This window comes from Dysidea avara, chromosome 3, assembly GCF_963678975.1.
Source record: "Dysidea avara chromosome 3, odDysAvar1.4, whole genome shotgun sequence".
NCBI classification, from domain to species: Eukaryota; Metazoa; Porifera; class Demospongiae; order Dictyoceratida; family Dysideidae; genus Dysidea; species Dysidea avara.
Window position 1 is genome coordinate 46,411,959 of NC_089274.1, and position 15,962 is coordinate 46,427,920.

The 15,962-nt window shown below is 36.9% G+C and overlaps 1 protein-coding gene across 1 annotated transcript; it reads right to left on the minus strand.

Moving 5' to 3' along the window:
• Positions 1-174: 174 nt before the first annotated feature.
• On the minus strand, positions 175-14,569 carry LOC136251280 (uncharacterized). Its single transcript, XM_066043716.1, has 13 exons — positions 14,484-14,569; positions 10,736-10,792; positions 9,109-9,582; positions 7,029-7,223; positions 5,450-5,611; positions 5,275-5,375; positions 4,972-5,222; positions 4,643-4,924; positions 4,443-4,596; positions 995-1,087; positions 831-944; positions 473-558; positions 175-398 (listed from the first exon to the last, which is right to left on the minus strand). The coding sequence occupies exons 2-13, from the start codon at positions 10,785-10,787 to the stop codon at positions 209-211; spliced, it is 2,154 nt and encodes a 717-aa protein (XP_065899788.1). The 5' UTR covers positions 10,788-10,792; positions 14,484-14,569; the 3' UTR covers positions 175-208.
• Positions 14,570-15,962: the final 1,393 nt, after the last annotated feature.

Consider the following 15,962-nt stretch of genomic DNA (forward strand, 5'->3'; position numbering starts at 1 on the left):
CTGGCTATAGCTATGCTATAACTATCTATAACGTTCAGTGGGGATGTCATGTTTTTTTTTTTTTGTTTGTATATAAGTTAGGCATCATGTAGGTTACACACAAGGCAGCCTAACATGTCAGAAAAAGATGAAGTGTGTTTCTATGGCATAGCACTATACCCATAAAATTTGTAATTTAAGATTTTAAATAATTTCATGTAATTAAAAATTATTGATTGTACTGAAATTGTAAATCACAGTAAATATTTTCAGAACATTCCAAAGGAGCTCCCAACTTCATACCATCTTCTCCAGCAACTTGTTTATCTTCATCGGACCAACCCAACAGGTAGTTACCATTACCAGCTAGTAACTTTGTGATCTGTCCAAACTGTGGTCTTGATCTTGGATCAGGATGCCTGAAAAAATAAAGCAAACAGACTTGCAGCCATATGCATGCAAAACATATTCATACACAAAGTTCTGCACATACCAACACTTGATCATCATTCTATATATGGTTCGTGGGCAACCAGGTGGAGGTGGGAGTCTGTAACCTGTGTCAACTTTCTCCAGTACCTTTAAGGCATGCACAGTTAGATAATAATCAATATCATGATGACATAGTGCAATGTAAGGAGGTGCTACACAGAAACTTAAGCAATTAAACAACCCAAATGCACAAATGTTAATTGCTATGAAATGCTGGGTTGGAACAAGTTATAACAACAACTGTTATAAATTATTTTATTACTATCATAGTACCAACACTACATTGTCTAATATGTCATTCACGTACAGGTTTATACTGCTTTTAAACTATAGACACATGTGTATAACATCTTCTGTACCTCAGCATTAGATAGTTCTCCAAATGGAGTATGTCCTAAACTCCATATTTCATACAGAACACATCCATAACTCCAAATATCACTTTGGATTGAATACTTTCTATAATGTAGTGCCTAAACAGAGTGAAAGCTTGTTAACTTAATTTATTAGATGGGATGGATACCTCAGGAGCTGTCCACTTTACTGCTATTTGTTGTTGTGATGTGTTGTAATAAGTTTCATCAATTAGATCACGAGACATACTAAAGTCAGCAATCTATAGAAGTTATACATCAGTTATATCCCAACCATCTAGAGTTATGTTGAATGGAATAGGAATATCGTTTTAGACTTACAGCAAGTTCAACTACTCCAATATAATAATCACTCTCTACATTTAGTTACCATGTATATTCATAGCTCAAATATACACCTGGACTCAATTATATGCCAGACACTTCATACCAAAGCTATAAAATACATGCCTGGGTCAATGTGCGAGTGTTAAAAACTAGGCTATACCGTAGAGTCGGGTTGTTAAGCACATGTATCTATTAAGCGCATATTATTTGTTAAGCACATACACATTTCTTGTGATTAACCATGGATGATAAGCGTACATGGCAAAATGTGATGATACAGCTACACACAGCAAGAAAAGCTGAGAGTACTGAAAAACAATGTTTTCTCAAGTGCTTACGTCTCCCTTGAGGTCTCCCTTCACTATGCATATAGCAAATCAGCCATCTGGATAATGATAATCTTGTTTATCATGAAGGATTTCACCCAGAAATGGAGTCAAATATCCTTACACACTGGCATGGTAGCCGGCACAAACTATTAACTACTCTGTTACAATGTAGTGATTCCGTGTTCCACTCACTTATTAGGCGTATGCGCCTAACAGATAGTATGATTTTTACAAAATGCTTTCTCCGAAAACTATAAGCGCATGCACTTAACAACCCAACTTTACACAAGTACACAAAAAGCACTGTAGGGATATAACACTTCTTATTGTTTTACTGTGATTTAATATTGTACACTACTCCAGCTTGTTTCAGTACTTTTTATCGATGTGTTATGGTCCCTGCTCTAGTTGAAAATTCCAATTTTTTGTGTACTTGTTTGTTAACTTTTTTGTAAAATAAAATTATTACGACTGGTGAACCCACGCATACTGCATCAAAAGAAAAAAATGGCGCTGTGTGCTCCAGCTATCAATTATTATCTGAAAAGTGAAGTATCTATTATGCTTCTGTTCAACCTACTACATAGCATTATGAATCAAGAACTGTTCTAAAAGCACCTCTGCAATTAACTTAGCCACTATGAAAACTACAAACGATTTCCGTTACAAAGGGAAGCCATCATGTGCTACCACCAAATTGACACCTTTCGCTGTCAGCAAAGATGAATGGGACATAAAAGGAGGACACTGGTAAGTCCATGAAGAATGTGTTGCTCGGACTGTGGTATGCCAAAAGGCACATGCCTGGCTGAAGCGACGTCGAACAGTGAAAAAATCAATCCCATAGTCTTAGTTGTTATTGAGTGTACGCTTGTCTGAAGGCATCAGTCAATCAGTTACTCATTCAGTTATTCAGTCAGTTAGTAGAAAATTCTGCTTAACAATAAATAAAAAAATTCATAGCAACTTTGAAAGTGATTCGGGTTGATCTGAAGGCTTGTTTGGGGCTTAATTTTACCTAACCAATACTGCTTCATCGTCGTCAGGAAAAGTGAGGCTGGTCTTTAGGTGATGTTCTTTCATGGGCCATGCCCACACCTTTGTGGTCCCTACCATACAGTACTATTGTACTGTTTGATAAATGCCGTAATACAAGAGTCTATAAAAACATTCTTCACCTCATGTTTTATCGTTGCAAGTGAAAATTCCAAACTGCAAGCGTGTAAGCACCCACAAAATTTTATTCAAAATACCATGAGCAATTGCGCTTGGAAAATAGCATGAGCAATTGAAGCAACCTCGTCCACTACTTGTCAAACTCAACCAATCCATTGATGTATCAGTACCGTTGTTAAAAGCAAGATCTCTACCAAAAACCATTAGAATAAAACCTGACATGTCTCAAGCTGATAGGCTTGTTAAGTCTCTTCTGTAGGAAAGATGGTCATTATAATTCAAAACAATATTGATCGCAAGTTCATCAAAATTCAAAGCAACAAAATCTTTGTGCAAAAGAAACTGCATGGCCAGGTTATAAATTCAACTTTTGGCCTTTCTCAATCTCAACAACTCAATCCAATGGACTCTTCCAGCAGCTAACTGACTATCCCACAAGATTCATGAATTTTAACTGATCAGTCTAATTATAGTGTATGTATGTACATATGTATGTAAGTCTTGCTAGGCTGCTGGTACAAGTTACCAGTAGACCCTTGGTGATTCTCTACCATAAAGTTTAATTAAATATGTACCATGAAGCCACCAAACTTCAAAGGCAAATTTCACTTATAAACCATGGCTGGCTATGGCACATTTTATTGTACCATGGCCTTGATGTGGGAGCAGTACTGCCAAATACTTTATATAAAAACCCAAGCCGAAATCAATTGTGGGAATTTATTATTGATCACGCGATGAAAACCATGCTTTCAATTTTACATCCTACAGCACTCAGACGGAAGTAACGTGTCACCCTTGCCATCCTATGAGTTGTGAAACATTGGTTGAAGGTGAGAACTAGTGCTATAACATATTCACAAGTGGTTCACCGCATTTTTGAATACAGTCATGCCCACTTTTTGATTAACATGAGATAAACACTCTACAGTGAAGTTTATCCCTATAGATGTTTAGTAAATGTTGTTAACAGTCTGTAAAACGATGCAGTGACTTTAAAATACTTGTAAAATTGCTTAATTGAATTTTTCTGTGATACTGTTAGGACTTGCCTGTTCATGTTAACCGACGTAGTCACAGCATTAGTTGCTGCTGTCCCATAATCGTATTTCACAAGTTGGTCTATATAATGAATTCAGTGGTCAGTCTTGTATTGGTTTGGGTGATACAGGCGCATTGGCATGGTACATATCAGTTGTATCACATGCCCTTGTAATTTGTCTGATGGCCCTCGAGCTTGGGTGTACAGGTGTACATATCAGGCAAATCACTCAGGCTCATGTGCAACTATATAAAAATTCACAATCAGCCTGCACCTTAAGAAATAAACACCTGGGCCTAAATAGATGTCAGGCTTGTTTAAATTCGGGATCCAAATTTACTAAAAATTCCTTGGCTTTATTACAGATAAATATGGTAACTGGTCTTCATTTAACTGAGATTACACTGCATATGATGCTGATACCTTATCACTTACAATAACTGGTCAGTTTAAGTACTCCTAAGACCATCTGTCAGACATAGTGGTATTTCTTAAAAGAATAAATCATGCAATGCACACTTCAAAGAGAATTAGTAAAATTTTTCATCCTTAACGTATGCTTTTCAATGTGAAGGGCTTTCCAAGGACAAATCTAAAGCCTTGGCATATGTAATCATCAATGTATTCCTCTAAGAAATTTTGAATACAGATACACAATTATGTACTCAACCAAATCATTCTACTTCTATAAAACACAGTAGCATCTGTTGTATAGTACTGTACCTTGCATATATGTTTCCCAGAAACAAGAATATTGCTGGCTGTAAGATCTTTATGAATAAACTGTTTACCAGAAAAGTATGCCATTCCTGCTGCAATCTCTTGACAAAATGTTAGTAACAATATTGGTAACTTTTTAGAGTCTGCTTCTTGGATCCTGTAAGCCAAGGTACTCATATATTTAGAAGGTAAAATAAACTTACGATGATTGCAATGTATGTAAATAATTTCTCAGATTCCCGTTAGCCGTGTACTCAAACACAATCATGGCAGGATCTTCTGTCACTACACCATAAAGCTTGATCACATTCTCATGATCAAACTGGCACATTATGGCAGCTTCTTGGAGGAATCGTAGTTTGTCCTTATCAGTGGTATCTGTGCTTAAATTTTTCACTGATATTTCAACGTTACTGTCAGTTACATTGCTCAAGAAACCATGAGTTACAATTCCAAACTCTCCACAACCAAAATGCTCCACTATTCTTTAAGAAATGCATTACCAGATTAAACAATGATCATTCAAACTTACTTTACATCCTTGTGATACAACTTACGAAACCTTTTCCCTTCAAACAGTTCATAAATCTTTTCCACTTTAGTTGGTGGGTCAGTATAAATAGGGCCATAGTCTTTACGTTCATCACATGAGTTAGCATATATCAATCTCTCCTCTTCTGCTGAATTGTGATGTGGTTGAGAGTAGCTGTCTTCAATCGTAACTGAGGGTCTAATCAAAGTCAGACAATCCTGGGGTTTTGCATAGTCACTTTTAGTGTAGTTCTATGCATTTAACAATACTTATTTAACTTTAATGCATGTATGTGCACTGTACCGTAGTGTTTTCATAAGTGGGTGGTGCAGTTCTAGTTTTCAAAGAGCAATAAAATGTGCTGGATGAAAGCGTAGATTGTGATTTGGTATTCTTGTCATGGCCTAATGAAACATTACACATACACACACACAGTTGCATTAATATAATCATGAAGTCATAGGACTGTCCCATAAACCTTGAGCAGAATCAACAACTGCATTCAAACAACAAGCTTTTCTTCTTCGTAACCACTTCACACAAATCACTCCAACACAGAGTAGAACAGCTAAAACCCCACCAGCTGTTCCAGCTATAATAGGAATTGGCAGTCCACCACTGAAATCCTCTCCATCAGATACTATATGAACATACAACAACTATACCTATGTACATACACTATGCTACATGTAACATGTGCTTTATACACCTGATTACACTATACAAATGAAGTACGTACCCTAAAAACCTTCAAGCAAAAATGCTTTAACAGATATTGTAGTTTTCCTTCACTATTGTTGTTACAGTGAAACCTCATTAATAGGGCCACCTATGGGACCACAAAATAATTATGGCCTCAATATTCACCTTATTAATGAAGTTATGAAGTGCACCTCTTTGGGGCCTACTTGACATGGTCACTATAATGAGGTGGTCTTATTAATGAGGTCATTATTAAGTACATCTTAGCTATGTTTAGGACCTAATAGAGGTGGCTGAGGTGGTCATAGTGAGGGTTGAATTAAAACACTGATATGAGGTAGTACAGAAAAAATGTGTAATGTCAAGAGACTCACAGCATGAGGCACAGCCTATAATACTGTATCAGTCCTGAAACCTCAGCAACAAATAAAAAATGTATGAACTTTTTGTTTGAGTACTTTCTAGTCACTTTATTCATTGTTCATCTAGATTCACACTTGTTGCTTCAGTTTTTGCCAAATGCAGATTAACAGTACTTTAAGCTGTAGAATAATGTAACTGGCATATAATTATACTTATGGATCAGTCTAAATTCTTTACCAGAAAATCTTTTAATTAAAAGGCTATTATTTCGCCAAAAGTATTGTATTTCACTTGGAACTTATGAACATACCATATGGAGGTATAAGTTGAACTTTATGTATTATGTCTTCGTGATGACTGTTCTATTAGTGACTGCTCTAGTAGAGTATGTCAACTTTGTGAAATTCTCAAGAAAACACTCATCTTGGAATTATTTGTGTGTTTATATCATCATAACTATTTGTATTCAATTTTCTCAAGTACAAGTTCATTTTGTTCAAGTTTTGTTCTATTATGCCAGATTTTAGCTCCTTGCTTTAGCATACCAATTATTCCAGAAATTTATTCTGACAAAATTGAAACATCCCTAGTAATAATGAAGTAGTGGAATCAGCTTGTATTAGCATTGGATATCTAAGTGCCTAGTTACAGGTATACGAACTTACAAAGCACTACTGGGAATTACTTATCAGTAAATATTGACTACAAGTAATGATTAGTCTGACTCATTTATTGCACAGATTACAGCAATGAAAAGTAGCCCTACAGGAAGGCTAGTAATCTCCACCTGAATCCATAAAAGAGTGCAAATTCAACCATTAATTGCCACATAATTCGTATTAATTAGCATTGCACGCATTAAATTTCCTTTCTTATAGGATGCAGATAAATGTCTACTGCTGAAGTGCTACACACAATGAATCCATTGTGGGAAGTAATATCATAACTTTATATGAGTGAATGATAGGTAAGGGGCTGTAATATAAAGATACCTTTATTGCACATTATTTCTCTACCACTCCAGCTTCCGTCACTCTGACAGGTCCTATTGTTACTACCAGTTAGCTCATAACCAGTGTTACATGTGAAACTACAAGTGTCTCCCTCATAACCCACTCCTTCTCTACCAGAACTACACGATGTTATCTCTCCATTGGATGGTGTTGATTGGTTGTCACATCGGATGTCTGAAATACATGTATGAAATTGTAATTGTGTAAAGTTAGTAAAGTCAGCTTACTAGCGTAACTGTGTTATTAGGCAAAAATAGATGACAATAATGTGCAGAAAGTCTGGCGTTATGTTGTTCAATACCCCATGCATGGACCACTAGGCTGTAACTGCAAAATAACAACAGCAAACTCATATGTAAATTGCCCCCCTATCCATTTTGTATGTTCATTACAAAGTTTGAATCAAGCTTGTTGAGAACAGCATTGAAACCGGGTCGGGTCATCTGGGTCATTTTGTCCAGGTCATCAGGGTCTGACCCACTTTACAGATTATCCGGGTCTGACCCGAATTGAATTGCATGAGAAATGAATTAATTATTTTGATGATGTAAAATGTATTAATGTATCATAGTCTAGTCCCTGATTCTTTTGTGAGCCATGCCCACTAATCAGATTAAAGTCTGTAGTTATATGTGGAGCCACACCTATTTATCAGAAGGTACATGTATACATAGGTACGCACAAATCCATATCCATTGCTGTCTGCAGGCTTACATGGAGCCACACCCACTAATTGATTGCTATTGTATGAGTATTGTGGCAAGCCAGCTTCTTTCATGAGCCACATCCACAGGAATGTGTGATACCACCTGTAGGCTTTGTGGAACCACACTATATCACTACAAGGTTGATATACACAAAGCCATACTCATTTATAGGAAATGTGTTTTGCTACCTGTAAACTTCAGTGGAGCCACTCCCACTGACTGATAGCTAATTATAATGTTAACCTGTTTAGTGTCCATATAGCTACTAGTTTACGTAACTCAATATACAGGTCAAGCTCCCAAAATGTAGCTCTAAGCACATGCCTCAGTTTTCACATTCGGATCAGATCCATGTCTGACCTAGATGCAGTTTCAATGATAGTTGAGAATATAATGCATTAATTTTACCTATGCAAGTTGGTATAAGTAGTAACTAAAATCAATGGCATATGAAAGACACAACTATGCTACAATAAAATGAAGTATTAAACTGCAGGCAAATCCTCCTGGGGCAGGACTAGTAGGCTACAGGAGGCTGTATACCATGTCTCACAGGTGAAGGTGTGGGTTACCCACTATGCTAGACATGGACAGTTGGCATTTTCCTTCCCAGTGTCCATTAGGTACCCACTGATGTTACAGCTGGGTGGGTTTCTTCCCCAGTTGACACCAGGCCATTTAAACAGCTAGGTAGACTGGAGAAATGTGAGTAAAGTTCTTGTTCAAGGAAAGAACAACACCAATTTGGCATAACTAGACATTAAACCTGGAACCTTCGATTAGCAGGCCGATGCTCCAGTCACTTGGCTATGCTACCTCACAACATTCCTCAATAACACATACCAAGAGTATATGAGAGAAACCAAGAGTGTATTAGCTGGTGAATAATGATTGCATAAAATAACCCAGATATTTCAGTAATTGTTTGTTTACGTGAAATAATAATTTGAAATGCGTAAGTGGAATGGGTCTCTGTTTGCCAGTTTTCCGTGTTATTCAAATAAGTATTCAAACAAGGAATGTGTAGTAACAGGAGACCATACATGCCGCAAGGCGCAATGGGCTCCTGGTAATAAGAATCCCAGCTTGCTAAAATAAGGTTGCACAAACGAGTGTTCAGATCCGCTTGGCAGTGCCAGAACTTTAAGATTAGCCATTTCCCTTTAATGTTATCATGTTTTCACTTGGTTTATTGGCTAAATACAGCAACCCTTAACAGCAATATAAATGAACAATTACTGAAATATCTATGTTACTTCACACAATCATTAATCACGGGGTAATATGCTCATTCAATACTCTTGGTTACCATTATATTCTTGCACATACACATACAGACTTACAAACCTCACCAAATGTTAGAGGCTGATAATTTCTGGTTAACCCCATCACATCAGTTGTAGTTGTGGAAGCATTAGAAGTGTTACTAACATATGAGGTGTACCCAATTGCACAAATGTTCCAAATATCACACTGGGAATTTGATGATTGATAATATCCTATCACATCTCCTGGCCTAAACTCTAATTCACAATTGTTAGAGATTGTAATATTAGTACAATGATGATTCTTTGCAACACGGGTGGTATTGGTGAATTGTACTTGTCCAATTCTGTTATAGACACTTGAGTTGAGTGATGTAGGACGCCATATTTGAATTATCGGTAGATCACCAGATGCATTCTTACAAGTCATATTAGCTGCAATACTAGTTACTCTTCCACTACAGCTGAACATAGCACTTGAAACGCGTGCTAGCCTTCCTCTCCCAATTGTAGCATTTCCAATCTGATTAACATCTGGAGTATCTATACAACTCTGTCCACCTATACCATAAGTACAAATATAGCTATAATTGTAAATGTAACACTTTGACACCTCAGATCAAAGGAATTCCAGAGGATACATTTGCCATGTATACCTCTTTACAGGGAGACTTCTAAATGTACACCATTGCACATTGAAATGTATCCCAGGAAAGTGGTTGCACTACTAAAAGAGCAAGCCACTTTCTCAAAGCAAGCATGGCCTTGATGCGGATGAGGTAGTGGTACTGCCCTCTGTTTTGTATAAGCTCAGACCAAAATCAATTGTGGGAATACATTAATACTCACATGACAATTGCTCCAAATTGAAGTGTTGCCACAAGAAGCACTCAAATGAATGCGTTTCAGTATCCTTGCCATTCTACAAGTTGGGAAATGTTACTTAAAGGCAAGAACTAGTCTTACAGTACATTCACAAGCATTTCAGCATGTTTTTGAATGCGGACACACCCACATTATGGACGACACAAGTTAACCACTCTATAACGAAGCTTACCTCTTTAGGTCTTTAGTATACAGTGTGATTAGTCTTTAAACAATGCGAAAGCATTAAAACGCTTGTTACTGAGGATTTTCTGTTTGTTCGAACATTATATACTGTGTATTGCGTACAGCCGTATTGCATACTCCATGTGATTAAGTCAAGCATGCAGTACGCAATGTTCAAACGGACAGAAAATCCAAAGTCTACTCGACTTTTCCGTAATATCCGTAGGACTGTTACACTTGTATTGGCATCAAGGCCATCAGCCTGAAATGGAAGTGTTACATGTTCGCTGTAACATGGGCACTCGTGATTTGCCTGATATGTATGCCGCAGCACTTGGGCTGCACCCTCAGGCTTTGGGAATACATATCAGACAAAATCACTGGTGCTCATGTTACAACTATAAATAAATTATATTTTGTCATACAAGAGTTTATAATATCATGACTCTTGGTCAAACCATATTATTTCTCCTAAAGTTTATTCTTATACCAAAGCAAAATAAAAATGTACAACTAACAACATGGAGTTACATAGATAAAACAACTACTTTGCTATGGTTAAGTTGAACCATGGACCACTTATAATGTCTAGGTCTGTCACTTTGCAGGATTTTAGTTTAAATATTTACACATGTAAAATATGACACAATATTGAACTGCTTACCTGAGAGCATAGTCCAGCATATTAAAGATATCGTCAATATGTCCAATTCCATGACAACTATTATGGGATAACATAAACAATAACAAGTAATACATGTACAATAAATAAACCTATTAAATTTGTATCTGATGTGTCAGCATGACTTCCAAGGTTGACAAACCCAAGCACGGAGTGTTTGCTTATCAGACAGTAATTGAGTATACATGTTCTAACTGACTTGTGGTAATTATTGCATGCATAATCCAAGGCTTTAGTTTGATCAGGAGCACATCTACACATAATCCTAAGGACAAGGGAACATGTAATTCAGTAAACAGCAAAATTCAAACATGGCTACCATGTCCTACAAAAAGTAACTTTTAACACTATACAGAGCTTGAGTATGTCACGTCACCACCACAACAAAGTGAAACTAGGGAAATGAAGTTGAATGGCACAATGGATGAATGATAGCAAAGGTATAGGCATAGCAGAACAGCCTCTCTACATTCACTAGTAACACAAAGCTACTTCTTCCAAGGTTTCCCTTCAACTTGATCGAAAGCCTTCCTATTGAAGCAGATTTGCTGTTTTTACACAAGATGATGAAGTAGTGGTTCATTCTGTGTGTGTGTGTCCTATACTGCACATAAGAATGATGTAACTAATGACTAACAAAAATGCAAGTTAGAATTGTGTCCGCAATGTTAGTAGTGTGCATGCCATAGGATTTAATGTACTTCTGGTTTGGTATACTGAGGGAAGTATAAAGCATTAGTTAGATTAGATTATCAGTTTTTGTCAAGGGACAAGGGTTGCACAAAAGGCAAAGCCGGCAAACACGCTCCCCTTACAGAGACATACATACAGGTACAAGTACAAAAACAACAATAAATAAACTTACAACAGAACACGATGCACAAAAATACTTATACAAGAACAAGACAAAAATAATGAGATTAGTTAGTTAAAAAGAAAATGACAAAGCGCTAACTGCAAAGGACTTGAATTGGTTATTTGCAAAACTTCTGCAGGTACTGAGCTCCAAAGGAATGGAGAATTTATAAAAAAATGAATAGTGATACACATTAGTGTAGACCTTCGAATCATGATAAAACCTTAATGATTGTCTCTCATATGCATGGATATATATTTAGTAGGAATTGTTTCTAGCTGTAGACTCATTGAACGAGATGTGCACAATGGTAGTCACAGCTCTGCACTAATTGTCATTACTTCATAGTTTTATATGACATATAAACAAACATAATAATTGTCAGGTATTGTGATACAATTGCTAGATACTGATGGTAGGTACCCTTTGGGTGTGTATATATCTTAGAAAACCGTCAATATCCGCACATTTTTCAAAATTCATTTTATTGGTTCTTTGTTGTCTACAGGGACAGAGGAATAGACTGGTTAAGTTTCAGCTTCATAAGTTAAGCAGTGTGGGAAATATAGTACTAGACAGCCAGACAAGGAAATACATCAATATGTACAGAAGCCATTGAGAAAATAATCTACAGGTGCTTACATAAACCATCATAACTTACTGATACAATAGCGTACAGAGTTGATCTTGACTAGTTGTGTTTGCATGAATTTGTGAATCCACTAAGGTATAGTTTTGCCCAAGGAATGCTTCTGTGTTCAAGAAGGAAGGCGAGTTCACTAAAGAAAGATCGTCGGTAAATTGTTTTGTCACTGCAATGTAAACAAATGTCTGTAACTCAGAAATCCTCCTGTGTACGGAGAGGAAAACGATTTCTGAACTCCCTATGAACAGACGAAACACATGATGTTGCCCAGGATTTATCCATTGGAGCATCAGTTCACCATGCAATAAAACTTGCATTTTTTTTTTCTGGAACTTGCATTTTTACCCATTGTTTTTAAAAATGTGTCACAAAATTACTGTTGTGCTTAGATCAACGGTTTTCCCAAATTCAGTCACAGATATCAAGCTCCTGGCATAGCAGAACATCATAAGTACCAAATAAGTGCTGAATATGCTCCTGTACAGCAAAGACTGAGTGTGTACACACAGTAAAAAGTAAGTAGTAAATACTGTGGCAAATAGTAGTGAACATCACTGGAAATTCTTAGTGACGGCCACTAAAATGTACAGTGACATTCACTATTTGCCACAGTATTTACTACGTATTTTTTACTCTGTAGTATTTGACATTTTAAAGTGATTACTGAGGATGTACCACTTATGGCTAATGTAGTAAATTGTATTGGAGTGACAAACATGTAATCCTTTCACCAGGGGCAAGTACAAATTCTTTCTCTTGTGATGTGTGCCTGGATTAAAGGACATTAGCTATAGAACAGCTACCTGTTTTCATTAAACGGTTGCAAATACTTTTGAAATCATGTTTATCATATTGCTGATTGTAATCTCAATAACTTGCTAACTACGTATACCTACTTTTCAATTGGCCTTCGTTAAAACCCGGAACGGACCGGACCGGACCGGACCGGACCTGAATTTTATTGTTGAGGAGCGCGTATCCAACTAAAATAAATTTCGGTGCGCTTGCAAGGGATACAGGACGTGGACTCTGTTCTTCATTTGCACTCAGGGCACGATTGTCTACTGATATCCAGAGTGGCTGGTGATTTCGAAGCAAATATAGTCGTATACTGGTATTTATACAAGTTTGCGAAGCGGAAACGTAGCGTATTACAAGGACTGGATACTCTCACCGTAGCTAACAATGGTGGCGACATACAAGCTAGCCAAGACTGGTCATAGATAATATAACTAACTGGAATGATCTGTATACATACCGTACGCAAGGAAATTTAGACTTAAGAAAATTTTGACTAATCAAACCCGATTCGTCAAATTCTCTCGCGTATAAATTTCCTTGCGTACGGTATGTAGATCAGTCCAGGTATATTATTTGTGATCAGTCTTACAGTTGCTAGCTTGTATCTCGCCACCATTGTTTGCTACGGTGAGAGTATCCAGTCCTTGTAATACGCTACGTTTCCGCTTCGCAAACTTGTGTATATACCAGTATACGACTATATTTGCTTCGAAATCACCATCAGCCACTCTGGATATCAGTAGACAATCGTGCCCTGAGTGCAAATTAAGAACAGAGTCCACGTCCTGTATCCCTTGCAAGCGCACCGAAATTATTTTAGTTGGATACGCGCTCCTCAACAATAAAATTCTGGTCTGGTCCGGTCCAGTCCGTTCCGGGTTTTAACGAAGGCCCTTTTCAATTCTCCATAAAAGCACAAAAGTATGTTTACTATGCTATACCTAGGTTAAGACAGTATTACAACCAGCAGAACAAGGAGAAATTACACATCATGGCATTTCTGCTGACAAAAGTTGAAACACTGCTGGACTACACCGAAAGTTGCTGCAACTAGTTGAATGGGCTCAGCCAGTACGTAGCTATTCAGGCGCTATTCAGCTAATGAGAATTGTAAGGTATAAGGCATGCAACCAATAATCAAAGCGTAATGACTGCCTACTCCCCCGTACATTTTTAGCTACCCCTTCATGTCGAGATCAGTAGATCTCAGCCAATAGTGGCCTGCCATGAAAGAGTAGCTTTATTCGGTTGATAGCAAACCCATTAGCTATCCCAGTACGACTTCTGTTTTATACCATATACCACTACAACTATACAAGCGGGACTACAAGTAGAAATATCGCCAGTTTTGACGCACACAGACATCACGGATAGCTAGCAGTAGACAAACAAATGCTCATTAATAGTAACTACAACAAGACGCTTACTGCCAAATCGCTGTGGAGACAACCGACACGTAAAGTTACTAAATGACGCTCAGTATCGGCCTTGAGGTCGGCCTTGTTGATCATGAGGAGGGCATTATTTATTGCCTTTCTATGATTTCCATATAAGTAATTAGTGGCTAGATATATCACGTGCGGGAGGGTCATAATTATATTAAAGTGTTATAGATGTACCTTTACTAGAATGTGTTATTAATACAGCCCACTTAGTTTTTCCTGTCAATATCTGCATCAATTTGTAATTTTTATGTAGCTGCATCAAATTATTTGATCATGTAGATCACGTGAATGCCTAAAGGCACATCAAGTTCATGTGCTTAGCAGTGTATATAAACACATAGCATGAAGGGTTGGAGTCCTCAACTCTTGACCAACCGGTGCATAGTCTCTATATCTTTCAAGATCGAGATACCCTAATAGAGCAGTCATGTGTAACATGCAATTTTAGGTTAATTTAAAAGCCAAATCATCACTATTTTGGTACTAGGGTGATAAATAACTGGGTAGAATGATCTCACAAGTCAGGTAAAATTGCGCCCCTAGGATTAGGAGCAGCACTCCAAGGTTAGCACCTAGGATTAGGGCATCATTTGTAACTGCTAGGATATGGGTAAGATAATTTAGAGTATTTCAGATCGAAAACAAAAGGAATTTACAGTAAGCAGTGGTGGTAAAATGGTAGCTACTCTAAATCTAGAGGTTGGTGGTTTAAGCTTTGGCTTTTTTTCGTTTTCTTATACTTTTTTTTTTCAGTTAAAAATTGCAATGCTGGACCAGCTAAAATTAATATCAACAGCATAATAATAATCAATAATCACCTCCTCCTGCATCAGTTTTTGCTACACTAGTAACAAGCAATATAATATGATTGCTTTACAAGAAGACGTACACAACAAGAAGTTTACTAACATCTTACATCAGTAGAAAGTTACAAACACAGCTTTTCTTCCCTCCCATGTGGAATTCCTTCCCTAGCGAAGTAGTTTGTTAATACACCAACACTAAATTATATTTACACAATCATTTAAACTAATCAGCATTATACTAATTATTTACTTAGCTATTTACAGCCATACACTATCTGATTATTACTTGTTACTAATCATTATACTATTATATATACATATATATATATGCTCACACATATGATAATGAGAAGGGTTAGTAAGTTGTACACTGATGGTCCACTTTTATTTTATTATGTAACCATGGTTAGAAGGTAATAGTAATAGCTACCCTGAAGTCAGTGGATATATCTTGGTGGTCTACTACAAAATTAATCTCTTTGTCATGGAATAATATCATAATTATCCAAACAACTGTGAACAAGGCAAACAAAACTGTTACCTTTCTTAAATGTAACCTATTTCATTGAATGATGTAAGATTTTATGTACTATCTTGATTCATCCTATGATAGAGTATAAATTGTCAGGGATCCCATTGACATTTCCTCTTTAAA

Bases quoted from the DNA above. Each gene is read 5' to 3' on its own strand.
- LOC136251280 (XM_066043716.1), bottom strand. From the start codon at position 10,787: ATGGAATTGGACATATTGACGATATCTTTAATATGCTGGACTATGCTC. The intron at 7,224-9,108 runs GTGAGGTTTGTA...CATGTATTTCAG, and splicing joins TTATCAGCCTCTAACATTTG to ACATCCGATGTGACAACCAA. The intron at 559-830 runs GTACAGAAGATG...CATGCCTTAAAG, and splicing joins GAGAACTATCTAATGCTGAG to GTACTGGAGAAAGTTGACAC.